The 22,954-nt window shown below is 37.4% G+C and overlaps 1 protein-coding gene across 1 annotated transcript; it reads right to left on the reverse strand.

Moving 5' to 3' along the window:
- Positions 1-7,218: 7,218 nt before the first annotated feature.
- LAMTOR3 (late endosomal/lysosomal adaptor, MAPK and MTOR activator 3) lies at positions 7,219-21,326 on the reverse strand. Its single transcript, XM_033178313.1, has 7 exons — positions 21,120-21,326; positions 20,741-20,786; positions 18,754-18,788; positions 13,396-13,454; positions 11,640-11,773; positions 10,181-10,244; positions 7,219-8,184 (listed from the first exon to the last, which is right to left on the reverse strand). The coding sequence occupies exons 2-7, from the start codon at positions 20,747-20,749 to the stop codon at positions 8,111-8,113; spliced, it is 375 nt and encodes a 124-aa protein (XP_033034204.1). The 5' UTR covers positions 20,750-20,786; positions 21,120-21,326; the 3' UTR covers positions 7,219-8,110.
- Between the last annotated feature and the right edge of the window lie 1,628 nt (positions 21,327-22,954).

Genomic DNA, 22,954 nt, shown 5'->3' on the forward strand with positions numbered 1-22,954 from the left:
CTTCTGGGAAGGTTTTCAGTTCACTTTGCCTGGATACATCAAAAGAATCACTATCTATGGCAGTGATAGCCTTATTAAATATATTCCTTAAATAATAAGATTTGAAAGTTGAAAGTCAAAATTACTCCTTTGTCTTTGGGCTGCAGAATGGATCCTGTTACCAGGTATGAAAACAACATTGTTATTGTACACATCAGAACTCTTGTGTGACCAGGTGCATTTTCAATGAGCAGTAATATTTTAAAAGAATTCTTGTTTCTGAGCAGTAAATCTCAACAGTGGGTTTGAAATATCCAGTAAACCATCCTGAGAACAGATGTACTATTATCAGGCTTTGTCGCATTTATAGAGCAGGGGCAGGGTAGATTTAGCATAACTCTTAAGAGCCCTAGGATTTTCAAAATGGTAAGTAAGCACTGGTTTCAGGTTAAACACCAGCTGTATTAACCCCTAACAAGGGAGTCAGCCTATCCTTTGAAGCGCTGAAGGCAGGCATCGACTTCTCTTTAGCTATGAAAGTGCTAGAAAGGAGAAGTCAATGAGTCGCTTCAAAGCTTCAAAGGATGGCCTCTTCTTCCAATAGAAGACTATTCTGCTACATTGAAAATGTGGTGTTTAGTGTAGGCATCTTCATCAATGATCTTAGCTAGATCCTTTGCATACCTTGCTGCAGCATCTACATCATCACTTGCTGTTTCACCTTGCAGTTTTGTTATGGAGATGGTTTCTTTCCTTAAATCTCATGAACCAACATCTGCTAGCTTTGAACTTTTCTTCTGCAGCTTCCTTACCTCTCTCAGCCTTCACAGAATTGAAAGGAGTTAGGGCTTTGCTCTGGATTAGGATTTGATTTAAGGAAATATTGTGGCTAGTTTGATCTTCAGTCCCAACCACTCACACTCAAACTTTCTCCATCTCAGCAATAATGCTGTCTTGCTTGTATTCATGTGTTGATTAGAGTAGTACTTTTAATTTTCTTCAAAAATGTTTCCTTTGCATTCAAAATTTTTTGGCACAAGAGGCCTAGTTTCTGGTCTCAGTTTTCAACACGCCTTTTTCACTAAGCTTAATCATTTCTAGCTTTTGATTCAAAATGAGAGATGTGAGACTTTTCATTTCATGTGAACACTTAGAGGCCATTTTAGGATTATTAGTTGGCCTAATTTAAATACTGTTATGTCTCAGGGAAGGGGGTGCTCAAGGGGAGGGAGAGAGATGGAGGAACAGCAAGTCAGTGAAGCAGCCAGAACACACACATTTATTAAGTTTGTTGCCTTATATGGGTGTGGTTTATTGCACCTCAAAATATTACAATAGTAACATCAAAGATCACTGATTACAAAGCACCATAACAGATAAAATAATCATCAAACCAGTTTGAAATATTGCAAGAATTACCAAACTGTAACACAGAGACACAAAGTGAATATACGCTGTTGAACAAATGGTGCCAATAGACTTGTTCAACTCAGGGTTGCCATAAACCTTTAATTTGTAACAAAGACATCTACAAAACACAGTAAAGCAAAGAGCAATAAAACAAGGTATGCCTGGGTTGATGAACTTAGCTATTCAAGACAGCTAAGCACAGTCTCAGACAATAAAGTATCCTTCATGTGATGAAACCAGAGCAACTGACAAGTCCAGCCTGGTTTGTTTAAATCAGATACTGAAGTTGGCCTTTATTAACAACAAGAAAAAAAAAACTTACAGGCAAACCATGATCCAAAAAGACAGGTCTCAAACAAGAGCAAACTGCATGATCAAAAAACTTACAATTTTTTTCCTTCTCTACACAAAGATACCATCTGCAACAATTTCTTTTTTTTTTTTTTTTTTGCTTAACTTTTCCTGAAATTTTCAAAATGTCATCAATATTTTGCCATATTGTTGATCTCTCCCACACTTAAAAATTTCTTTTTTTTCTGTTTGGAACACTTCAAAGCAAATCCTAGACACAGTTAATGAATGAGGTATGGCTGTACTCAGCAACCGACAGAACCCCAACATTGGTTCCCTGATCTACAGGGTGTGGGCTATTATAATAAGAAAGGCCAAGTAGAAACCACTAGAACTGCCTCTATCTGGGAAGACAGTAAACCAAAAGCAAGCCCACATTCCCAGAGGGACTTCAGAGGTCAGTGCCACCATCAAGGACTTAATGGATGCAATGGTGGCGATTCCACCACATCTCCATTCAGCCCACCTATTTGACCTATGCAGAAAAAGATAGGTCTTGGGAAAGTGAGTACATTATCACAAACTTACTCATGTGGTGACTCCAGTTGCAGATGCTTTTCCAGATGTGATTTCATTGCTTAAGCAAATTAACACATCCGCTGACACCCAGTATGCAGCTACTGATCTGGCAAATGTCTTTTTCTCCTTCCTGTCCATAAGCCCCACCAACAGCAGTATGCTTTCAGCTGGTAAGGCCAACAACATACCTTTACTGTCCTACTCCAAGGGTGTATCAGCTCTCTGACCCTATGTCATAATTTCTCCACAGGGTCTTTGATCGCATTTCCCTTCCACAAGACATCACAGTCGTCTATTACATTGATGACATTACGTTGACTGGACCTAGTCAACAAGAAGTAGCAAATACCCTAGACATATCGGTGAGACATTTGTCTCAGAGAGTGGGAAATAAATATGACAAAAATTCAAATGCCTTCCGATTTACCAAAATTTCTAGGGGTCCAGTGTTGTGGGACATGTCAAGATATCTCTCCTAAGGTAAATAATAACTTGTTGCATCTGGCCCTCTGACAATAAAAAACAAACAAACAAAACAGTACATACCTAACAAGCATCTTTGGATTTTGGAGGCAACATTGTTTTCCATATTGCTCATGTAATTCATTGGTCTTACCATGTTGCCCATAATCCTGGAGCAGCTGGCTTGAGAAAATGGTAGAATAGCCTTTTGAAAGCTCAGTTACAGCACTAGGTAGGTGGCGGTATCTTGCAGGGCTGAGGGAATGTTCTCCAGGAGGCTATATATGCTGTAAAATCAGCATCCAATATATGGTGTTCTTTCTTCCAGAGCCAGTATTCACAGATCCAGCAATGAAATGGGTGGAAATGGGAGCTGTGCCACTCACTATCACCCCTTGTCCACTGGAACGATTTTTGTTTTCTGTCCCCAAGTTCCTATGCTCTTTAGTTCTAGAAGACTTTGTTCCAAAACCAGTAATACCTCAACCAGGAGACACAATGATTCTATTAAACTGGACATTAAGATTACCACTCTGCCACTTTGCACTCATCATGCCTCTGAATCAACACATACAGAAGAGAATTACTGTACTGACTACGGTGACTAGTCCTGATTGCCTGGGGAAACTGGGCTGCTACTGCACAAGCAAATAAAGAAGGATATGTCTGGAACACAGGAGATCCACTAGATCTGTTTTACCAAGCCCTGATTAAAGTCAATGGAAAACTTCAAAACCCAATACAGGCAGGACAATGAATGGCTGAGATTCTTCAGGAATGAAGGTTTGGAATACCTCACCAGGCAGAATCCCAAATAGCCAAGCTGCTTGCTGAGAGCAAGGAAATATGGAATAGGCAATACAAGGTGTTAAAAATACCAGCTACAACCACATGTCCAATTGCCAAAACAAGAACTGTGATTATGTCTGTGTACTTATGTATACAATATGTATATATTGCACATACACACATATATATACTGAACAAATCTTTTTCGCCCTCCTTTATCCTCTTAGCTAATGTAAGATATCTTAACAGTAGTATCCTTACATTGCAGTATTAAGGTACAGGATAGCAAGGAAAAAAGTGATCACCAAAGGACTTTGCATCCTCCTTTGGGGAATGGATTGCATCCTCTTCTGAGGAAACCTCCTCCAGGGAATATTCGTGGTTGTACATGTTAGAAGTACAACCTAGTTACTGTCTTTATTTGAATAGAGACTAAAATATGGTTTAAGATGCATACAGGCCAGGTGCAGTGGCTCATGCCTGTAATCCCAGCACTTTGGGAGGCTAAGGCAAGCAGATCACCAGAGGTTGGGAGTTCAAGATCACCCTGGCCAACATAGCAAAAGCCCGTCTCTACTAAAAATACAAAAATCAGCCAGGTGTGGTGGTGTACGTCTGTAATCCCAGCTACTCGGGAGGCTGAGGCAAGAGACTCGCTTTAACCCGGAAGGCAGAGGTTGCAGTGAGCTGAGATCGGGCCACACCACTCCAGCCTAGGTGGCAGAGTGAGACTGTCTCACAAAAAAACAAAACAACAAAAAAACCAAAAAATATGCATACAGGTGCCAAGCTGACTAGGAGTGGACTGTGAAGGTTAGTTTTGTGCATCAACTTGGCTAGGACACATTGCCTAGTTATTAAAACTTGAATCTAGGTACTCCTGTGGATGTATTCTGGAGATGTACTTAACATTTATAATCCCTTAAATATAAGTAGAAAGACATAATCCTCCATAATGTGGGTGAGACTCAACCAATCAACTGAAAGGCCTTAAGAGCAAACCTGAAGTTTCCAAGAGGAAGAACTTTTGCTCCCAAACCGCAGCCTCAGCTCCTACCTGAGACTTTTCAGTCTTCTGACCTGTCCCACAGATTTTAGACTTGCCAGTCTCCACAATCGCATAAGCCACTTCCTTGAAATAAATACTCATATATCCAACTGCTTCTTCTTATTTGGAAGCCCTGAGATAACTTTCTTCCCCAAATATCCCATTTTATTGTTTGTTGAAATATTTTATTTCTAATTTTAATATTTTTGAACAGTTAAAAACTCAAAGTACAATGAAGTTTACGATGAAAAGGAGCACTCCTGGGATCCTTATCCCCCAGGTATCTAGTTCCACTCCTTGGAGACTACCAATGTGATCAGGTTCTTCCATGTATGTCTTCAGAGACAGTCTACCATATACAAACAAATACGAATACACACGTTTTTCTTCTTATACATCAATTGTAGCATGCCACACAGTTTCACACCATGCTTTTCTCGATAAACATTATTATGCCTTAGAGATCCTTTCATCTCAGTACCTAAAGCACCTCTTCATTCCTTTTTCCATTGGGCAAATGAAATTTGTTTTACCAATCCTGTATAATTTATTATCTAAAGTGAGACACTGAGAGTGAAAGGAGCACGATTAATAATTATACCAAGAACAGCAGGTATAAACTGATAGTGTTGAAAAAGCCAGAGCATACGGTTACCCTACCTATGGCAGATATTTATGTTGCTTCCAATTCTTTGATATTACCAAGTTGCAAAGAATATACTTGTAAATACATACTTTTGCACATCTATGTGCTTTGTTTGGTAGGATAAATTTCTAGAAGTGGAACTGCAGGGCAAAAGGTTATGTATGTGAATTTAAGTTTCACAGACTGCCAACTGCTGTACATAAAGAGTATAACAAGTTACACTTCCCTAGCAGGCACAGAGAATGCCTGCCCTACTTATTGGATAATCCTTTTCCCATTGTGATCCCATCTTTATCACAATGTTTTAAGCCCTCACATGTATGATACTGAAATCTTTTTTGGGTGAGTACATACCATTGATATCTAATTGTGCATTCAGTTCTGTACTACCTTTCAAAAATAGTTAATCTAGGTTTCTATTACCCTTTCAAAAACTTCTTAGCTATTTTCACCTACTTATTTTTCCAGATGAACTATGGGATAGTTTCTCTATTATACCCCTTCAGAAATTTTAACAGTGACAGCATTCAACATGTAAAGGTTAAGTAGCTCCATTTATAATCATTTCTTTTTCTAGTTTTCGATATACAATTATTACCTGCAAATAGAAATCTGGCCACCTCATTTCTAAAAGACATTGTTGAATGCACCATTGCACTGGCAAAATTTCCTGAACATTATTAAATAATAATCCAGATAATGGGAATTCTGGATTTTAATGACTACATCTAATATTTCAATTGTAACAATTAACTACAGTCATGTGTTGCTTAACAATGTGGATACATTTCAAGACATGCTTTGTTAGGTGATTTCATCATTATATGGACATCATACTGTACTGACAGGAACCTCAGATAGTATAGCCTACTACTACACACCTAGGCTATATGGTATAGCCTGCTGTTCTGACCACTCTCGTATGTGGTCTTTCATTAACTGCAACATCATTATATGGTACATGGCTGTATTTATAGTTTTTTTGCAAGTAAAGCATTATATCTCTTGCTTCTATTTTATTTGTAAAGGCTATTTTCTTGCCTATTTTAGGTGCCTCTAGTCTGTGGTTCTATACCATCCTATGTATAGCTTTATCACAGCACTTTCTATATACCTGCTTCCTTTACTGACCTCTAAGTTCTTTAAAGGACAGTATCACAAATTAATCTCATATTTACACTGGAAGGAGGGTGGAAGGATGGAAGGAAGAAAAAGTAGCACATGGCCTGGTGCTGTGGCTCACACGTGTAATACTAGCATTTTGGGAGGCCAAAGCAGACGGATCACTTGAGGTCAGGAGTTCAAGACCAGCCTGGCCAACATGGTGAACTCCTATCTCTACTGAAAATACAAAAATTTGCCAAGCGCGATGGTGTAAGACTGTAATCCCAGCTACAAGAGAGAATGAGGCATGAGAACAGCTTGAACCCAGGAGGCAGAGGTTACAGTGAGGCAAGATCATGCCACTACTGCACTCCAGATGGGGCAACATGGCAAGACTCTGTCCCTAAAAAAAAAAAAAAAAACAAAGAAAAAGCAGCACAGCACCTAGCCAATTGCCTCACTGCACAATTCTAGGGATAACAATCACACATATTCTATGTGAATAGCAACTCCCAGAGCATAGAAATATGATGTGACATGAATGGTGTTTCTTAGAATTGTGCAATGTGATAGCTCTGCTGACTGGCACACAGGTGCTCAATGCATATGTACTGAACTGTTCCAGGGAAAAATTGATTGTCAAAGAAACTAGAAAGAAATTAACAACTCTGAATGATAGACTGGATTCCTGAACATAAAGGGCATATTCTAGAACTGTAGTACCTCTTTCATGGAGATTAAATTAGGTTCATGCCTGAGGTTTCTTGGTTTCTTTCCTTTTTTGTTTTTGAGACGGAGTCTCTGTTGCCCAGGCTAAGGTGCAGTGGCGCAATCTTGGCTGACTGCAACCTGAGGTTTCTTTTCCAAGTAACAGTTTATACTACCGTAAAACAATCTCCAAACCAATACCTACAAGAAACACTCATTATTTATTCATGTGGCTGAAAGAGTAATTATGTTTAGATTTTTGGAAAAAGTCTGAACAAAAAAAGGACCTATATAGTGCTCAAACTATATTTTTAAAAATACTATTTTATTTTTACTCACGTATGAAAAAAATGGCTATACTATCATGTTTACATACATACTAACATTGGAAACAGAATAACGAATTGTATTTAAATTTTATAAAGAACACACAAATATTAAAACACTGATTGGTTACAGAAAGCAGAGTCTGAGGAAAAACCATTAGCTATAATTTTCATTTTCATTAAAGAGCAGCACCCTCTGAGAATAATCAAACTGATTAGTAATATTCATCTATACTGCAAAATAATATGTACAAAGTAAAGTTAGTGATTGTACTGATTTTATTACTTTTATCAAGCCATTTTATGTTCCTCACTCAATGCAAAGAAATAAAACATAATCTGAAGAAAAATATGTCCTTATTATTATTCACAATAAAAAGTTGGCTTCATTCTGCAAGCCTGGGCATATTGTACAATTGGGAGCACTTAACAGCTCAAGTGGATCGATGTACCAGTTTGATTCTGATCCACTGAACAGAATCTCTCATCCATATCTGGCGACCAGACTAACTCCATGGGAGCTGTGATAGAGTGAACCATTTCTGTGGTATCCCTAGATCTCACTAAATAAGAAAGACCCTACACCAGAAAATATAGCAACTGATCTATCTATAAATTAACATCTATATGCTAGCTCTTTAGTATAAGTTGGAAAAAGTGGCCCTTTCTTGAGCACATGGATAAAAGTATTATTGTAGTCTAAAGATTGCTGGATTGATAGTGTGTTATTATAATGAAGATAAGGTACACACTGAAACCACTGTCAGATTAAGAAACTTCCACAACTTGTCTCAATTCTTCAAATAATGGAGCAAGTTCCTTTTCTAGGCTGACAATTAGTCCTAAAATAAAAGAGATTAAGAAAAGTACATGTTAGAAAAATGTTCCTCAAAGTCTGAAACTCAAATTTCCTCAAGCCCAAAATACACAGTTACCAAAAGTAAATCAGAACATAGTTTATTTCCCATGACTGAAACAAAATACAGGTTGAATATCCCTAATCCAAAATGCCGGATACCAGTGTTTTGAATTATGGAATATTTGTACAATACTTACTAGTTGAACATCCCTAATCCAAAAATCTCAAATATGAAATGTTCCAGTGAGCATTTTCTTTGAATCCCATATTGGTGCTCAGAAAATTTCAGACTTTAGAATGTTTTGGATTTCAGATTTTTGGATGAGGGATGTTCAACCTGTACTATAACCCTAAATAAAGCAACCAAAAACTCTGTAGTCATTAATAAGTTTATTTTCAGCACCTATTACTAAAGTAAATGAATGAAAAATATTTATATATTAGGAAATACAGAATAAATTATATGCACTATAATTTGTTAGAGTTTTAGAATGAAAATCTTAATTTATACCTGTTTCAAAATTTGCACTGACTCAGAAATAATACATATAATTTTTACCAAATCAGGCATACTTTTGTCTCTGAGCAAATTTTAACGGATTACATCAAAAGATAGGTAGATAGCTTCTATATTGAACAAAGGAAATCAGAAATTTATTTTTATAAATTCAACAAAGCTAAGACATAAAGAAATATTTCAAATGAAAAAATATTTTAAAAATAAATGGTAGAGTATAAAACACACTGGAGTTCACTGATGAACCTCCTGGGAGATAAACATCTAGAAATCAGCATATCTAGCTTCTCCTTAGTTTACTAGAGTGAAAGGCTACCTACCTCAAACAGAGCCTGTTTTATGTTCAAACAAATAAAGATCTTTCTCTGTCTTATAGAATATAAAAAGCATCTGGACTCTCAAGGAAAGGGTCCAAGTACTAAAATATTGTTCTGCACATTATCATAATATATAACAACTGGTGACTTGGTATGTGATAGGTCATGTATCAAAATTGAGATTTAGTATATTTCATAAATATCCTTAAAATCTAAACACCATTACTATCCTATATAATTCAGAAAATGCTTTTACATATAGTATTTTACAGATTTCTAAAATGTTTCAAAATGGAAGAGATCTAATAGATCATCAAATCTAAACCTCTCATTCTAAAGATAAGGTATCTAAGAACAGGCTTCAGTGACATAGCTAGAAGAACTTGCTCAGCTTGGGAGAAAAACCAAACAGAAAAAAAAATATTATAATTCTCAACAGCAATCAAATCTAAAGGAGACAGACCTTTTAATAAAAATCCTACTTCATATAAAATGAAGTAAAAAAATTACAACCAAGTGAATAGTCATTATTTTACACATAAATATTCGGTGAAGGTATTGGATACAACGGAATTTTACTATCCTCTATAAAGGATACAGCTTCCTAGCATTTGTTCTCAAATTCTTCAGTTCTTAAGAAGAATGAGACTATGTTCATCATATTCAGGCTCTTTAAATTCTCAATCACATTCATTTTCCCTATTAGGTAAAATTTAAAAAATTCTAATTTAATAGATTGGTCTATAACTCATCAATCATTTTAATGCATTTTGTTGGGCTATCTTCACCTTGTTTTCTTAAACTGCTGTAATGGGAGCAAGATATAGTATTCAAGATAATATTTAATTTTCCTGTCTCCAACAACAACAACAACAACAAAAAATCACTTACCCATACGGTCTCATTTGAACTAGAAAATAACATTGTAAGATGGAGAAAGCATATATTATCTCCATTATACAGATATGGAAATCAGGATTCAGAGAAATCACTTTTCCCAAGACACAGAAAAAAGACAGTGAAACTGGGCCACAAGTTCAAGATTTTTGGCTCTAAATCTACTATTCCTCTTAAATTAAGGTATGGTAATTAAATTTTCTTTTTAATTAAGGATTAAAAGTGATATTTAAGGTAATTAAACACACCTGTATTGGCACTGCTGCTGGCTATGAAACTCACCACCAAAGGTAAACGATTAAATTGAACCACCTAAAAAGAAAATAAGAGCCAAATAATACATTGCATTGTGAAAACGTAGTATAACTAAACTGAAATGTCTTAATCTTTCAAAACCTTTAAAATGATCAATGTTTTAGTCCAACATCATGGTATTACATTATAAAATAGAAAGGAACTTTATATTTCAGTGAATATTTCCATAATTAGTGATGATCTCTTAGAGACATTAACACCATTGAGCCTGGAAAGTTTTTAAGGTGAAACCATGTCTTCATCTTTTTATCTCTAAAGCCCAGCAGAATATCAATTACATCATAAGGACTTAATAAGTAGTTGATAATTAAATGGATAAATACAGTATTTCTCAGTCATTCAGGTAGGTTTATCTTCACGATATTTTCTGGCTCTTGTGTATTACAGTAATTTAAATTAAATTTAAAATAACTTTAAATCAACTACCTTCAAAAAAAAATTAGTTTCAATCTAATCCTTATTTGAAATTAAAGGTCAGATGGTTTGGTTGTTTTACCTAATACACATTAAAATATATAACTCTTAAAATAAAAGATGGGCCTGGCACGGTGGCTCACGTCTGTAATCCTAGCACTTTGGGAGGCTGAGGTGGATGGGATCACTTGAGGCCAGGAGTTCAAGACCAGCCTGGCCAACATGGTGAAAGCCCATCCCTACTAAAAATACAAAAATTAGCCAGGCCCGGTAGCACATGCCTGTAATCCCAGCTACTTGGGAGGCTGAGGCGTGAGAATCTCTTGAACCTGAGAGGCGGAAGTTGCAGTGAGATGAGATCATGCCACTGCACTCCAGCATGGGGCGACACAGCCAGACTCTGTCTCGGAAGAAAAAAAAAAAAAAAAAGAGTAGCTTAACATCAATTGATTAGGAAACATAGCTCTAAAGCACAAGGAATTAATACAGTCTTAAGAAAATATAGCTTGAGATCGAGACACGCAAAAACTAACTTCTTTCCCACAAATAATAACCTCATTTATTACATATATATGTTTCCAAAAAATGAAGGAATTAGCAGCAAGAGCAAATTTAATAAACTTTCAAGGAAAGTTTTTTTTAATCTGTTACTACAACAAAAAAAGTGTGTCATCTGAAAAATCATAGTTGTTTAGTTAAGGGCACCATCTACTGGAGATAACAGTGACCTGACTTACTCTTTTTAGGATAACATGTACTTTATTAAGTCACTTAATTACTTTTCCATCGTAATTATTTCCTGGTATAAAATGTGAAGAAAATTACTACCGTTTAACACAACCAGTTTGAAGGCTAAAATTTTACAATTTCATCCCCTTCAAAACTAAAATTGAGAACTATAACACAAACTATTTTATATATAAAAGGCACAAAAATGACAACTGAAATCAGCAAATCATTTGATAATTATGAACTTACCTGGTAGGTGTTATAGTAACAGATGATACTTTTATTTTTTGAAAGTCCAAGTTTGCTCCCTTGGTCTGTTGCCAGGGCAAAAGTGGATAAGAAACCAGGTCGCAACGCATGCTCCGGAGCATTGTCATTGGCCACTAGAAAAATAAGTGATTTAAACAAAAATTATGCAGAGGATATGGTAGAGAGATTTACAGCCCTTTTTCATAAACCTCTTTTTAAAATTGAGCACAAAGGTTACGTTTCACAATACTGAAAATCACATCACTAATGGGGTCTCATCACTAATCAGGAAAAATTGCTCAATCAAAAGTTCACTGATCACAAATAAGAGAAGAAATGCTGACTCTCACAATTTTTTTAAATTTTAAAAAGAAAATTAAATGTTTATATTTTCTTGATATCTAACTTAAAACATAGATTAATCAACTACATTTAACTGGTTATCTGAGGACTAGGCTAGAATAAACTAATGAAAAAAGTTACAAAACTTCTGCTCTCATAAAACCCACAGCAAGGAGTATCTCTCATAGATATTAGCAATCTGCAGCTAGTTACCTGTTTCATGTTTCTCTCACTCATTAAAAGGTACGCATGGAGTTTGTTGTATTAATGAGTGCAGGGCTCAAGGCTTTAACATAGAGATCCTCAGGAAAAACATTAGAACTGGAAAATCTGAGATTATTTTGTTCAAATCCCTCATTACAGAATTGAGAGAAAGCAAGTAATCTGTCCACAGCCATTCAACGACCATTTTATAGTGAGTTAGAAAGCACACTGGACCACACATCAGGAGTTGATGGGTTCTGTTACTGACTCACGCCCGACTTTGGACTGCAATGTTTGAAGATTATAAACCATGGGACCTCCTTTGTTGATATTCCATGTTCTTATAATGTGTTTGTCAAAATTCTCCCAGAAATGGAATCAATGTCTATTATAGAAATGCTTATAATCTTTACAAATTCATGCAGTTTATTAATAAGAATCTAAGACACAGCTAACTCTCCATTGAAACTGCTAATGAAGTCCAAGTGTCTTTGCACTTTATCACCTTCACTTATGAAATGAAAGAATTAAATCAGTTGACTTCTAAACCTCCGTTCATTTCTAAAGTCTAAAATTATCTGACATATATGACAACTCCAGGTGGAAAACTGTACACAAAATATACAGAACATTATCCAATCTTTAATGTTTGATAAAGCCATTACAGTGTCCCAAAAAAACTAGGAACATCCATGCTCATAATACCATAAAATAAAAATAGTAAATATTGTCTGAATCCACACTGACTCTCTGTGACATCATGTTTACTTATGATTCAAATACATGGGTATTATCCTAAAACAACTAGCAATTTGATAAAATGTGTGTGTGTGTGTGTGTGTGTGTGTGTGTATGTAATGTAGGGGTGTCTATGTGTATATCTAGCTGCATACACGCTCACTCTCATCACTTAGATTTACTAATGGTTTACATTGCACTGTAAATGTCTTTAACGGGAAATGGGTCTGTGATAAATCCATGCTTAAACTCTAGATGTTAACATGATATACGTGATATATAATACATTGTAGATTCAAATTCAACCTTCAACATACAAAAGCAAACACTTCTGCCAATACTAAGACCATCATCTCCTAAAATTTACTAAAATGAATTTTACATGTTTGCCTGCTGTACTACTCAGATGTAAATTACACACATTTTTAGTCAAAAGCAAAGAAGATATTTGCATTTAAATGTTCACTTTTACCTTTAATAACAGGTACTCCATCTCTATCTGACACAACAATGGCATGGAGCCCTTCAACACTAGAAAAAGAAAATAGTTAAAATATAAAAAAGTTAAAATACAAAATATTTCATTTTCTCAAACTATGCACCTCAAAGACACAATAATTCTCATGTATTTTCTGAAAAACCATAGGACCCCAAAATTCTCCCAGAAATGGAATCAATGTGTATTATAGAAATGTTTATAATATTTACAAATTCATGCAGTTTATTAATAAGAATCTAAGACAAAGCTAACTCTCCATTAAAACTGCTAATGAATGATCAGTCCATGGTTTCCAAAAGCATGAAAGATGATCAGCAGTGGCTACAGTGACAAAAAAGAGCCTTTTTCCTTTTTTATTCATGCAAATATTAAATGGTCGGTGTTTGTGGCACTTAATACTTTGATACTATGAAAAACAGAAATAAGCACAATCATTGCCTTCACGTGGCTTCCGATCTAAAAAGTGAGTGTGTTATCAATAATCTCACAAGAACAAACGTAAAACTAAAACTGGGGGCAAGTATTGTTAAAAAGTTCATAGGGGCCAGGCACGGTGGCTCACGCTTGTAATCTCAACACTTTGGGAGGCTGAGGCGGGTGGATCACAAGGTCAAGAGATTGAGATTATCCTGGCTAACACGGTGAAACCCCATCTACTGAAAATACAAAAAAAAAAAAAAAAAAAAAAAAAATTAGCCGGGCGTGGTGGTGGGCACCTGTAGTCCCAGCTACTCAGGAGGCTGAGGCAGAATGGCATGAACCTGGGAGGCGGAGCTTGCAGTGAGCTGAGATCATGCCACAGCACTCCAGTCTGGGCAACAAAGCAAGACTCTGTCTCAAAAAAAAAAAAAAAAGTTCATAGGGATATGAGAACCTAGAAAACAGGAGGTTGATGCAGACAGAGAGTGGACCAGGGAAGGCTTTCCTGGAGGCAGTAATATCTCAGCTGAGATGTTATGGCACTAAGTGAAAAGACGTGGAAAGACTGTTCCTGGCTGAAGAAACAGGGCAAAACGAATGAAGGCCATGCAGCAATCCTTTCAGCCATGCTTACCTAAGAAGTAGTAAGCAGAATGGTCAAGCTATAGCTCTAAAGTTAGAAAGACCTGGGTTCCAGTCCAGGCTCTGCCACTGATTATTTATGCTGTCTTGAGCTAGTTATGAAACCTTTATAAGCCTCAGATTAACTATCTGAAAAATGGGAATAACTGTACTTACTTAGATATTGTGAAATTTAATACAACGCACATAAAGTGTAGGCTGGCACATAATTCGAAAATATCACTTATTAACTAGTACCAATGGTGTCAATTGTGCACAGTGACAATGACATAATTTATCACTAAAGTTTAAGTACTAAATAATCAGTGAGAATCCCTGGGAAATTAGCAATTAAGAAATACATAGAGTAGAGCACAAAAGTACTGTGTTAAAAAATATAAGGTGATACTCCTCAACTTTCAACATTTATGCAAAACCCTTTCATTGTAACATAAAACTTACAGTCCTGTAACTATCTTATGGAATCTATAAACTACAACTCAGAGATATGTTCAATATCCCTACAGCAACCCGGAATTATCTATTCTTTGCATTAACTTTAAAGTGTTAACTTTAATATATTAACTAAGGAATAAGAAATACTATATTAACCTTATGTTTAAATACTGACATTAAATTTTTAAAAACCCCATTGTCAAAAACTTTTAAATCAGAGAAGTGTTATTAAATGTGAGTGGAAAATGTTACAAACAAAATCATTTGTCTTCCTTACATAAAAAATAAGAATAAAATAAGTTTATCAATGACTTTTATACTATTTTTAGCCTATTATTAGCATAATTTCCTATTCATTCAATCCTAAACTTATTTATGGATTAAAATATTTCTCTAAGCTTAATACATAACTTAGGCCAGGCACAGTGGCTCATGCCTGTAATCCCAGCACTTTGGGAGGCCAAAGTGGGCAGATCACCTGAGGTCAGGAGTTTGAGACTAGCCTGGCCAACATGATGAAACTCCGTCTCAAGTAAAAATACAAAAATTAGCCGAGTGTGGTAGTGCTTGTCTGTAATCCCAGCTACTTGGGAGACTGAGGCATGAGAATCGTTTGAACCTGTGTTGCAGTAAGCCAAGATCGCGCCACTGCACTCCAGCCTGGGTGACAGAACGAGACTGTTTCAAAAAAAAAACTAAAAAACAAACAAAAAAACAACAACAGATAAATACATAAAATAAATATATTCTTCTAAGTTAAAAACTAGATTATATAAAACATATCCTACAGATATTTGTACATATGCCAATTATTCTGTGCAGTTACCAAAAGCAACATCATTTGAAACAGTAAAGCATTACAAACCCAACTGTCCATCAAGAAGGACAAGGTAAGATATGATATAAACCGGCCGGGCGCGGTGGCTCAAGCCTGTAATCCCAGCACTTTGGGAGGCCGAGACGGGCGGATCACGAGGTCAGGAGATCGAGACCATCCTGGCTAACACGGTGAAACCCCGTCTCTACTAAAAATACAAAAACTAGCCAGGCGAGGTGGCCGGCGCCTGTAGTCCCAGCTACTCGGGAGGCTGAGGCAGGAGAATGGCGTAAACCGGGAGGCGGAGCTTGCAGTGAGCTGAGATCTGGCCACTGCACTCCAGTCCGGGCGACAAAGCGAGACTCCGCCTCAAAAAAAAAAAAAAAAAAAAAAAAAAAAAAAAAAAAAAGATATGATATAAACCTACAAAGGAATACTCTGCAGTCATGAGAAAGAGGAAGTTCTCTATGTACCAGGAAAGATTACTCTCAAAGTTACATTCTTAAGTGAAAAAATACAGTTTAGAACAGTGTATACAAGCAGCAATAAATTATGTACCAAAATGTGCAGGCATATGTGTATGCTGTGTGTATAAATATGTGTATATACATGTCTGCTCATAGGTACATAAAATATCTCTACAGATAATGGTGGGTGCCTCTGTGAGGGGAAACTGTGCATGTGGCTGGAGAGGAAGGATGGGCAGCTACTCACTCTATGTTCAGTGAACTCTTGGATCTGAACTTTATGAATGTGCTACCTACTCTCAAAATAAATTAAAAACAGGTAATAAATTAAGAAACCACAAAAATGTTTAGAAAAATTAGTGCCACCACAGGTAGCTTCTTTTTTAAAATTTCCATGGAAATTACTTTAAACACAACTAATGCTCCAAAGAAAATAAAAGGACTTTCTTTCTGATGGACTTCACAGAGAAATGAATTCAAGAAAGTAGAAAAATTACTTACACTCTTAAGTATATAATTTTAGAAATCAGGTCACAAATATAAAAGCTGTTTTCAATTCTACATACAATGCACAAAGAGTAATATAAATAGATTTTACTAATAATTAAAAATAACTGGCTCATGAAGAGATATTACACTTTTAGAAGAAATGAATTAAATTTTGTGAAACATTCTGAAGAATCATTCAGAAGAGCACAGGTCAAGAAATCTAAACCTTAAGCTTACTAAAACCACCATTTTTTTCTAAAAACAAATGTTGCATTACTAATCAAAGTCATCAGATTTAGTTTTATACACATAATTATGAAATATTTGATTATTTTAAAACATACAAAGTGGGATTATTAAAGCCTGAGACTGCTTCGGGTCACAACCAGATTTTAAATTGCAAACGCAAGAATGATATTTTGCAGAGAATTCAAAAAATGCACAAAAACACACATTTCATTAGTATCCGTAGCTGGCAGACTTTGTTACTGAGAGGCACTGAGGTTCAACAGTTAAAAGCATGAATCCATGACTCTGAAGCAGGATGCCTGCATCCAAACTCATACATCTAGCAACAAATCAAAGTGTATTCTACTATTCTTCATGAATGTTCAAAACATTATTATTTCTTCATTATTATTGTTCTGGGATGCAGTAAGCCTATTTTCAATAATAATATGAGTTGAACTGGCTTTTTTTCATTATTTAAAAAAAAACCTGACAGTACTAATACCTTTCCTGCCATTATGAAAGATTTTCATAAAGCTTTTAACAAATATCCTTTAACTGAATTTATTTCTTGGATAAGCACGACAACCTGATATTTCCCCTTTTGTTAAAAGATAAAAGACATCCAAATGCAAAGAAGAAATAAGCATATACTTTCCAATTATTTCTGATCAACATTAGAACTACTCAGTAATATAATAAATACTTTCGGTATTATTCTCTGATTCCTTTATACAGACAGCTTCACCATACCCAGTGTCACATGCTCTTTATGATTTTCAGAGTACACTTAATAGTTAAAATGAGATCGCCATTGTCTGAAACATTTTTGAAACTTATAATCACAGATGATGTAATTAGAATCAATTATTGCTTTGTTTATTAGATGTCCAGATGAATAATGGGTATCTTTCTGGTGGGTTTATAACTTAAGAACATTGAATGCAATTTTGCTATTTCTTCAATAAGAGATGCTAACACTCAACAGAGGATTGTAAATCACTAAGACTTCTAAGTGAATTAACTGCACTATTAACTATTTCGTCATATCGCCAGTGTAGTGGGGTATCTCTCCATTCCAATTTGAGCACCCTTTCTTTATGCTAAGGTAACTACAGAAAAATACAGAAAGTCCTCATTTTGCACAGTTCCAATATGCACATTTTAGTTAGTATGGTTAAGTACCACCACTCCCTGCAGAAGAGCACAGGTCAAATTTTAGTTAGCATGGCATAATACCTGAATAACTGCATAAAGTATAAACTTTTCTAATTCTTTAGTCTACAAATCATAACATAAATAATTATGTAATTAAGAGATGCACACTGTCATAAGTAACCGGCCACATCATTTCTTTCAAAGTATGTTGATGGTTGGTCATTGTGCATCTGTTATGCAGTTCATGCAGAGATAGCAAAGCATGTAGTTTTGTACCTCCTTGTCTCCCAATGATAAAGTATGTGACATTTAGAAAAAGAGATAATAAAAAGAGGAAACTGGCCAACAAAGATGAAATACAGCAAAGAAATGAAAAGTAATAATGTTGGAAGTGAATTTCAAATAAAGAGTTATAGAAGAAAGAGGAGACCAAGGGAATGCTGACACTATCCCTCTAGATACACAGAGAACTCAGTGAAGGCAAACTTATTGACATAAATGAGGAAAGCGGTTGTGATGAAAATTTTCCAGAGGACATGATGCTGGCAAAAAATATTCTTATTAAAGGAAATCTCAGAGATACTTCAAAACATTGAAAATACACAGACAAAATACTTCATAAAATTAACATATGGCATATAGAATTTATTCAGTAACAAATTAAAAATTTCTTACCTTGGTAACTTTTTATACAAGAATCGCTTTAGGTCCTGAAAGAGAATATTAAAAAATCATGTTATAATAATAGGCCTTCCACTGTTTTCCAGATCCTATCCTATCCAAATTTTAGGGACGTTCAGTTACCATTCATAACCCTTCTTGCTGTGTTTTATCTTTCTCTGTCTGATTTGGATGTTTACTAGTCATGCGACTTGGAGTAAGTTAACTAACCTTTCTTCCCTAAGCCTATTTCATTATTTGTTGAATAGGGCTAATATAGAACCTACATCATAAGAGTACTGTTGAAGTTTTTGAGAAGTTGCATGGATTAGCATACCTAGAAATGGGAAACACAAATACATTTTAGCCATAAAATTACATAATAATTTTCATACTAGTGTTTTATATCCTGTTGCTATTGCGTTCACTTGAGAAGACATTATAAACACCTTTCCAGGTTCAAAGATAGACTTTCCACCATCATTTTAATGGTCTTGGGTAAGGTGATATGACTTCTGTAAGACTGTTGTCTCACGTGATTATCACATTATAAAAATATGCCTTCCATTGTTTCATTATTTGTTGAACTCACCTACTCAACAAATAATGAAACAGTGTAAGGCATATTATTATAACATAATTATTAAAATATTCTGTTTAAGGATCTAAAATAAATTATATATGACTATGTGAGGCAGCAGTCTTTTTTTTTTGAGACGGAGTTTCGCTCTTGCTGTCCAGGCTGGAGTGCAATGGCACGATCTCGGCTCACTGCAACCTCTGCTTCCCAGGTTCAAGCGATTCTCCTGCCTCAACTTCCGAGTAACTGGCATTATAAGCACCCACAACCACGCCCCAGCTTATTTTTTGTATTTTTAGTAGAGATAGGGTTTCACCATGTAGGCCAGGCTGGTCTCAAACTCCTGACCTCAGGTGATCCACCCGCCTTGGCTTCCCAAAGTGCTGGGATTACAGACGTGAGCCACCACGCCCAGTCCAGTCGTACAGAATATAAGATAAATGGCGAAGTGTGTCAAGTGTTTAACACTAAACACAGTTACAGTTAAGACTAAAGAAATATAAGACTATTTTATTTTTCTAAGCTGGGGCTCACTGCAACTTCCAAGTTCTGGGCTCAAGCAATCCTTCCGCCTCACTTCCAGCACAGCTGGGACTACAGGGTTATCAACGCGCCTGGTTAATTTTTAAATTTCTTTTTGTAGAACGGGGTCTTGCTACGTTGCCCAGGCTGATCTTGAACTCCCAGCCTCAAGTGATCCTTCCATCTCGGCATCCCAAAATGCTGAGATTACAGACTAAGCCACCGCACCGGCCAGAAGATTATCTTATTTTGTTTCATTACACTCTCTCATCCCAGGAATTTCACTGACAATTTAGGTATCAATTTTGACCTCGCATGGATTAATCAGATATCTGTTGTTTTGAGCTTCCAACACTTACTATTCTCCAAACCCGAATGATCATTTTATTTCATGTTATGACCATTGGCTTATTTTTGCTCTCATCCTACACACACACACACACACCCCTCATTTTATTTCATGTTATGTTTCTAAAGAGGCATGGGTTAGAAATCATCGTAAATTGCTACAATAAACCTAGTAAGATATTGTTACCACTTACTGGAAAAAAGTATTCTGGGTACATGTCCTACTGACCAAATTCTGACAGGAAAACAAGTCAACCATCATTCAGAATTTCAAATGGTAAATATACAGAGCCTCTCTTATGCCCCAGCTGGATTGGTGAGTAGGGAGAATATAATTTTCTCAGTCTCAAGCTCCTTAGTGTCCTCCACCCCCATTCGAGGCAGAAACTCAGGATCCTGCAAATTCATTCATATTAGTCTCCCACTTCACATACTAGAGAAAATAATTAACTGGGATGGGTGGGGATGGGAGGATTTTCTACCTCTCCCCGCTCAGTATTCCCCTCCAAATTCCCCACTCTCCCCTTCCTCTTATGTGGGGGTGTCACTCACATCCGCCATGATGAACCCCTTTCTCTCGCAGGATCAATCTCCACGCCTGGAAGAGAAACTCCCGGTGACTCTTACCTCTTTGGCTTCCTCGTCCTCCCCACCCCCAACTTAATAAGCATGATCAGCCCTCGTCAGAACCAGGCAAAACCCCCGCGGTTCTAGGGCTTGGCCCAGCGAGCCCAGTGGGAGTCGGAGCGCCCCAACACCCCCACGGGTACTCAGCTGGCACGCCTTACCTCAGCCCACCCCATCCCTGCCCCTCCACCCCAAAGAGCTAGGCCCAAATTAAAGAAGAGGGGGTCCTCTCCTTCTGTTTAGTCTCACCAGCCGCGCCACCTCCGGGACTAGGCCTCAAACCAGGCAAAGTAGCGCCAGTTACCTGGGGTTTCTGGGTTGCCTGGTTCTCTCCGCTGTCACTTCAGGGACAGCTTTAAAGACAGGTTCCTCCTCAAGCCACCGTCACATGATTGATGACCTCTTCTGCGCTCCGGGAAGCACTTTCTACGCCGTCGCCCCAAGATACTGGATTTCCGGAGGGGCCTGGCGGAAGCTTCGAGGGCGCGGCCGCCCGACGCGCCCCGCCCCTCCCCCGCCCACCGCGGACCGCGTCTTGCGCCTGCGCCTTGTGTCACGGGCCGAGGGACGTCAGCTGTGGGGTAGAGGATTTGTACGAGATCGCTGGATCCTGAGGACCCCAGAAAATGCAAGCAAGGTTATGTGTTACAAGACATTCTTGTGCAGAGAGGGTGTATAAATGTCATTAGTTTTTCAGGGTCCGTTATCTTAAAACCTTTTCTTGTAGATGAAGAAATTTGAGGGGATGGTGTGATGAGCTGAAGAACAAGCAACAGATTGCCTGTGATTGGAAGTACCAGGTCCACAGGTTTCTGACTTGTTTCCTAGGTTCTTGTGACTCCCCCACGGGTGCTCTTTACTCAAGGCCTTATCTAGATTGAATGGGGAGGAGCCATGGGTTTTCTGGAGCACTTCAAGCGTCTACTTTTAACATGCAGACACTGGATTACGGGTACTTTCTATGTTCCCTTTTACATCAGAATTTTTAAAAATTAGTAAGATCTCATGTAATAAATAATTGGGAAAAAAAAAAAAAAAAAAACCTTGCCGGGTGCGGTGACTGACGCCTGTAATCCCAGCACTTTGGGAGTCTGAGGCGGGACGATCCTTTGAGCCCAGGAGTTCCACACCAGCCTGGCAAGATAGAACCCCATCTCTCCTACTACTACTACTACTACTACTACTACTACTACTACTACTACTAACAACAACAACAACAATAAAGAATTAGCCGAACCTGGCGTGCTCCCTCACTCGGGAGGCTGAGGCAGGAGGATTCCTTCAGCCCAGGGTTTGAGGCTGCATTGAGTGGTGATCGCCCCACTGAACTCCAGCTTGAGTGACAGGGCGAGATGCTCAAAAGAAAAGCTTCTTTAGAAATCACATCCTCTTTCAGCTACCACTCTGTTTTTCCTCTACTCCCTTTCATAGCCAAATTTTCAGAAAATTTTAGCCTGGTTTTTAATTGCTGCTTGCATGTCACAAATCTTTTTTTTTTTTTTTTTTGAGGCAGAGTCTCGCTCTGTCGCCCGGACTGGAGTGCAGTGGCCGGATCTCAGCTCACTGCAAGCTCCGCCTCCCGGGTTTACGCCATTCTCCTGCCTCAGCCTCCCGAGTAGCTGGGACTACAGGCGCCCGCCACCTCGCCCGGCTAGTTTTTGTATTTTTAGTAGAGACGGGGTTTCACCGTGTTAGCCAGGATGGTCTGGATCTCCTGACCTCGTGATCCGCCCGTCTCGGCCTCCCAAAGTGCTGGGATTACAGGCTTGAGCCACCACGCCCGGCCAAAATCTAATCAGAGTTCTATTGATTCTACCTCCCATCTTTGAAAACTAGTCACCCATCTGTATTTCTACCCTAGTGCAAGCCATGATCATCTCTCTCTTGACAATAACCTCCTATTCTTCTTACATTGTTTTGCCCTCCAGTCTCTACAGAGCAACAAAAATGATGTTCTAAAAACCCAAATCGGATCATTTAACTCCTTTCTTGAAAATCAACTTTATTGACTTAGGATAAAGTTCAATATCAGCATCATGGTTTATATATCGTTCTTATGGGGATCTGGCCCCTATCTTAATTCTCTCACCTACCCTGGATTCCTTATGCTATGATCATACAAGTTTGTTTCCACTTCCA

Source organism: Trachypithecus francoisi, unplaced genomic scaffold, assembly GCF_009764315.1.
Source record: "Trachypithecus francoisi isolate TF-2019V2 unplaced genomic scaffold, Tfra_2.0 Contig01566, whole genome shotgun sequence".
In the NCBI taxonomy this organism is placed as follows: domain Eukaryota; kingdom Metazoa; phylum Chordata; class Mammalia; order Primates; family Cercopithecidae; genus Trachypithecus; species Trachypithecus francoisi.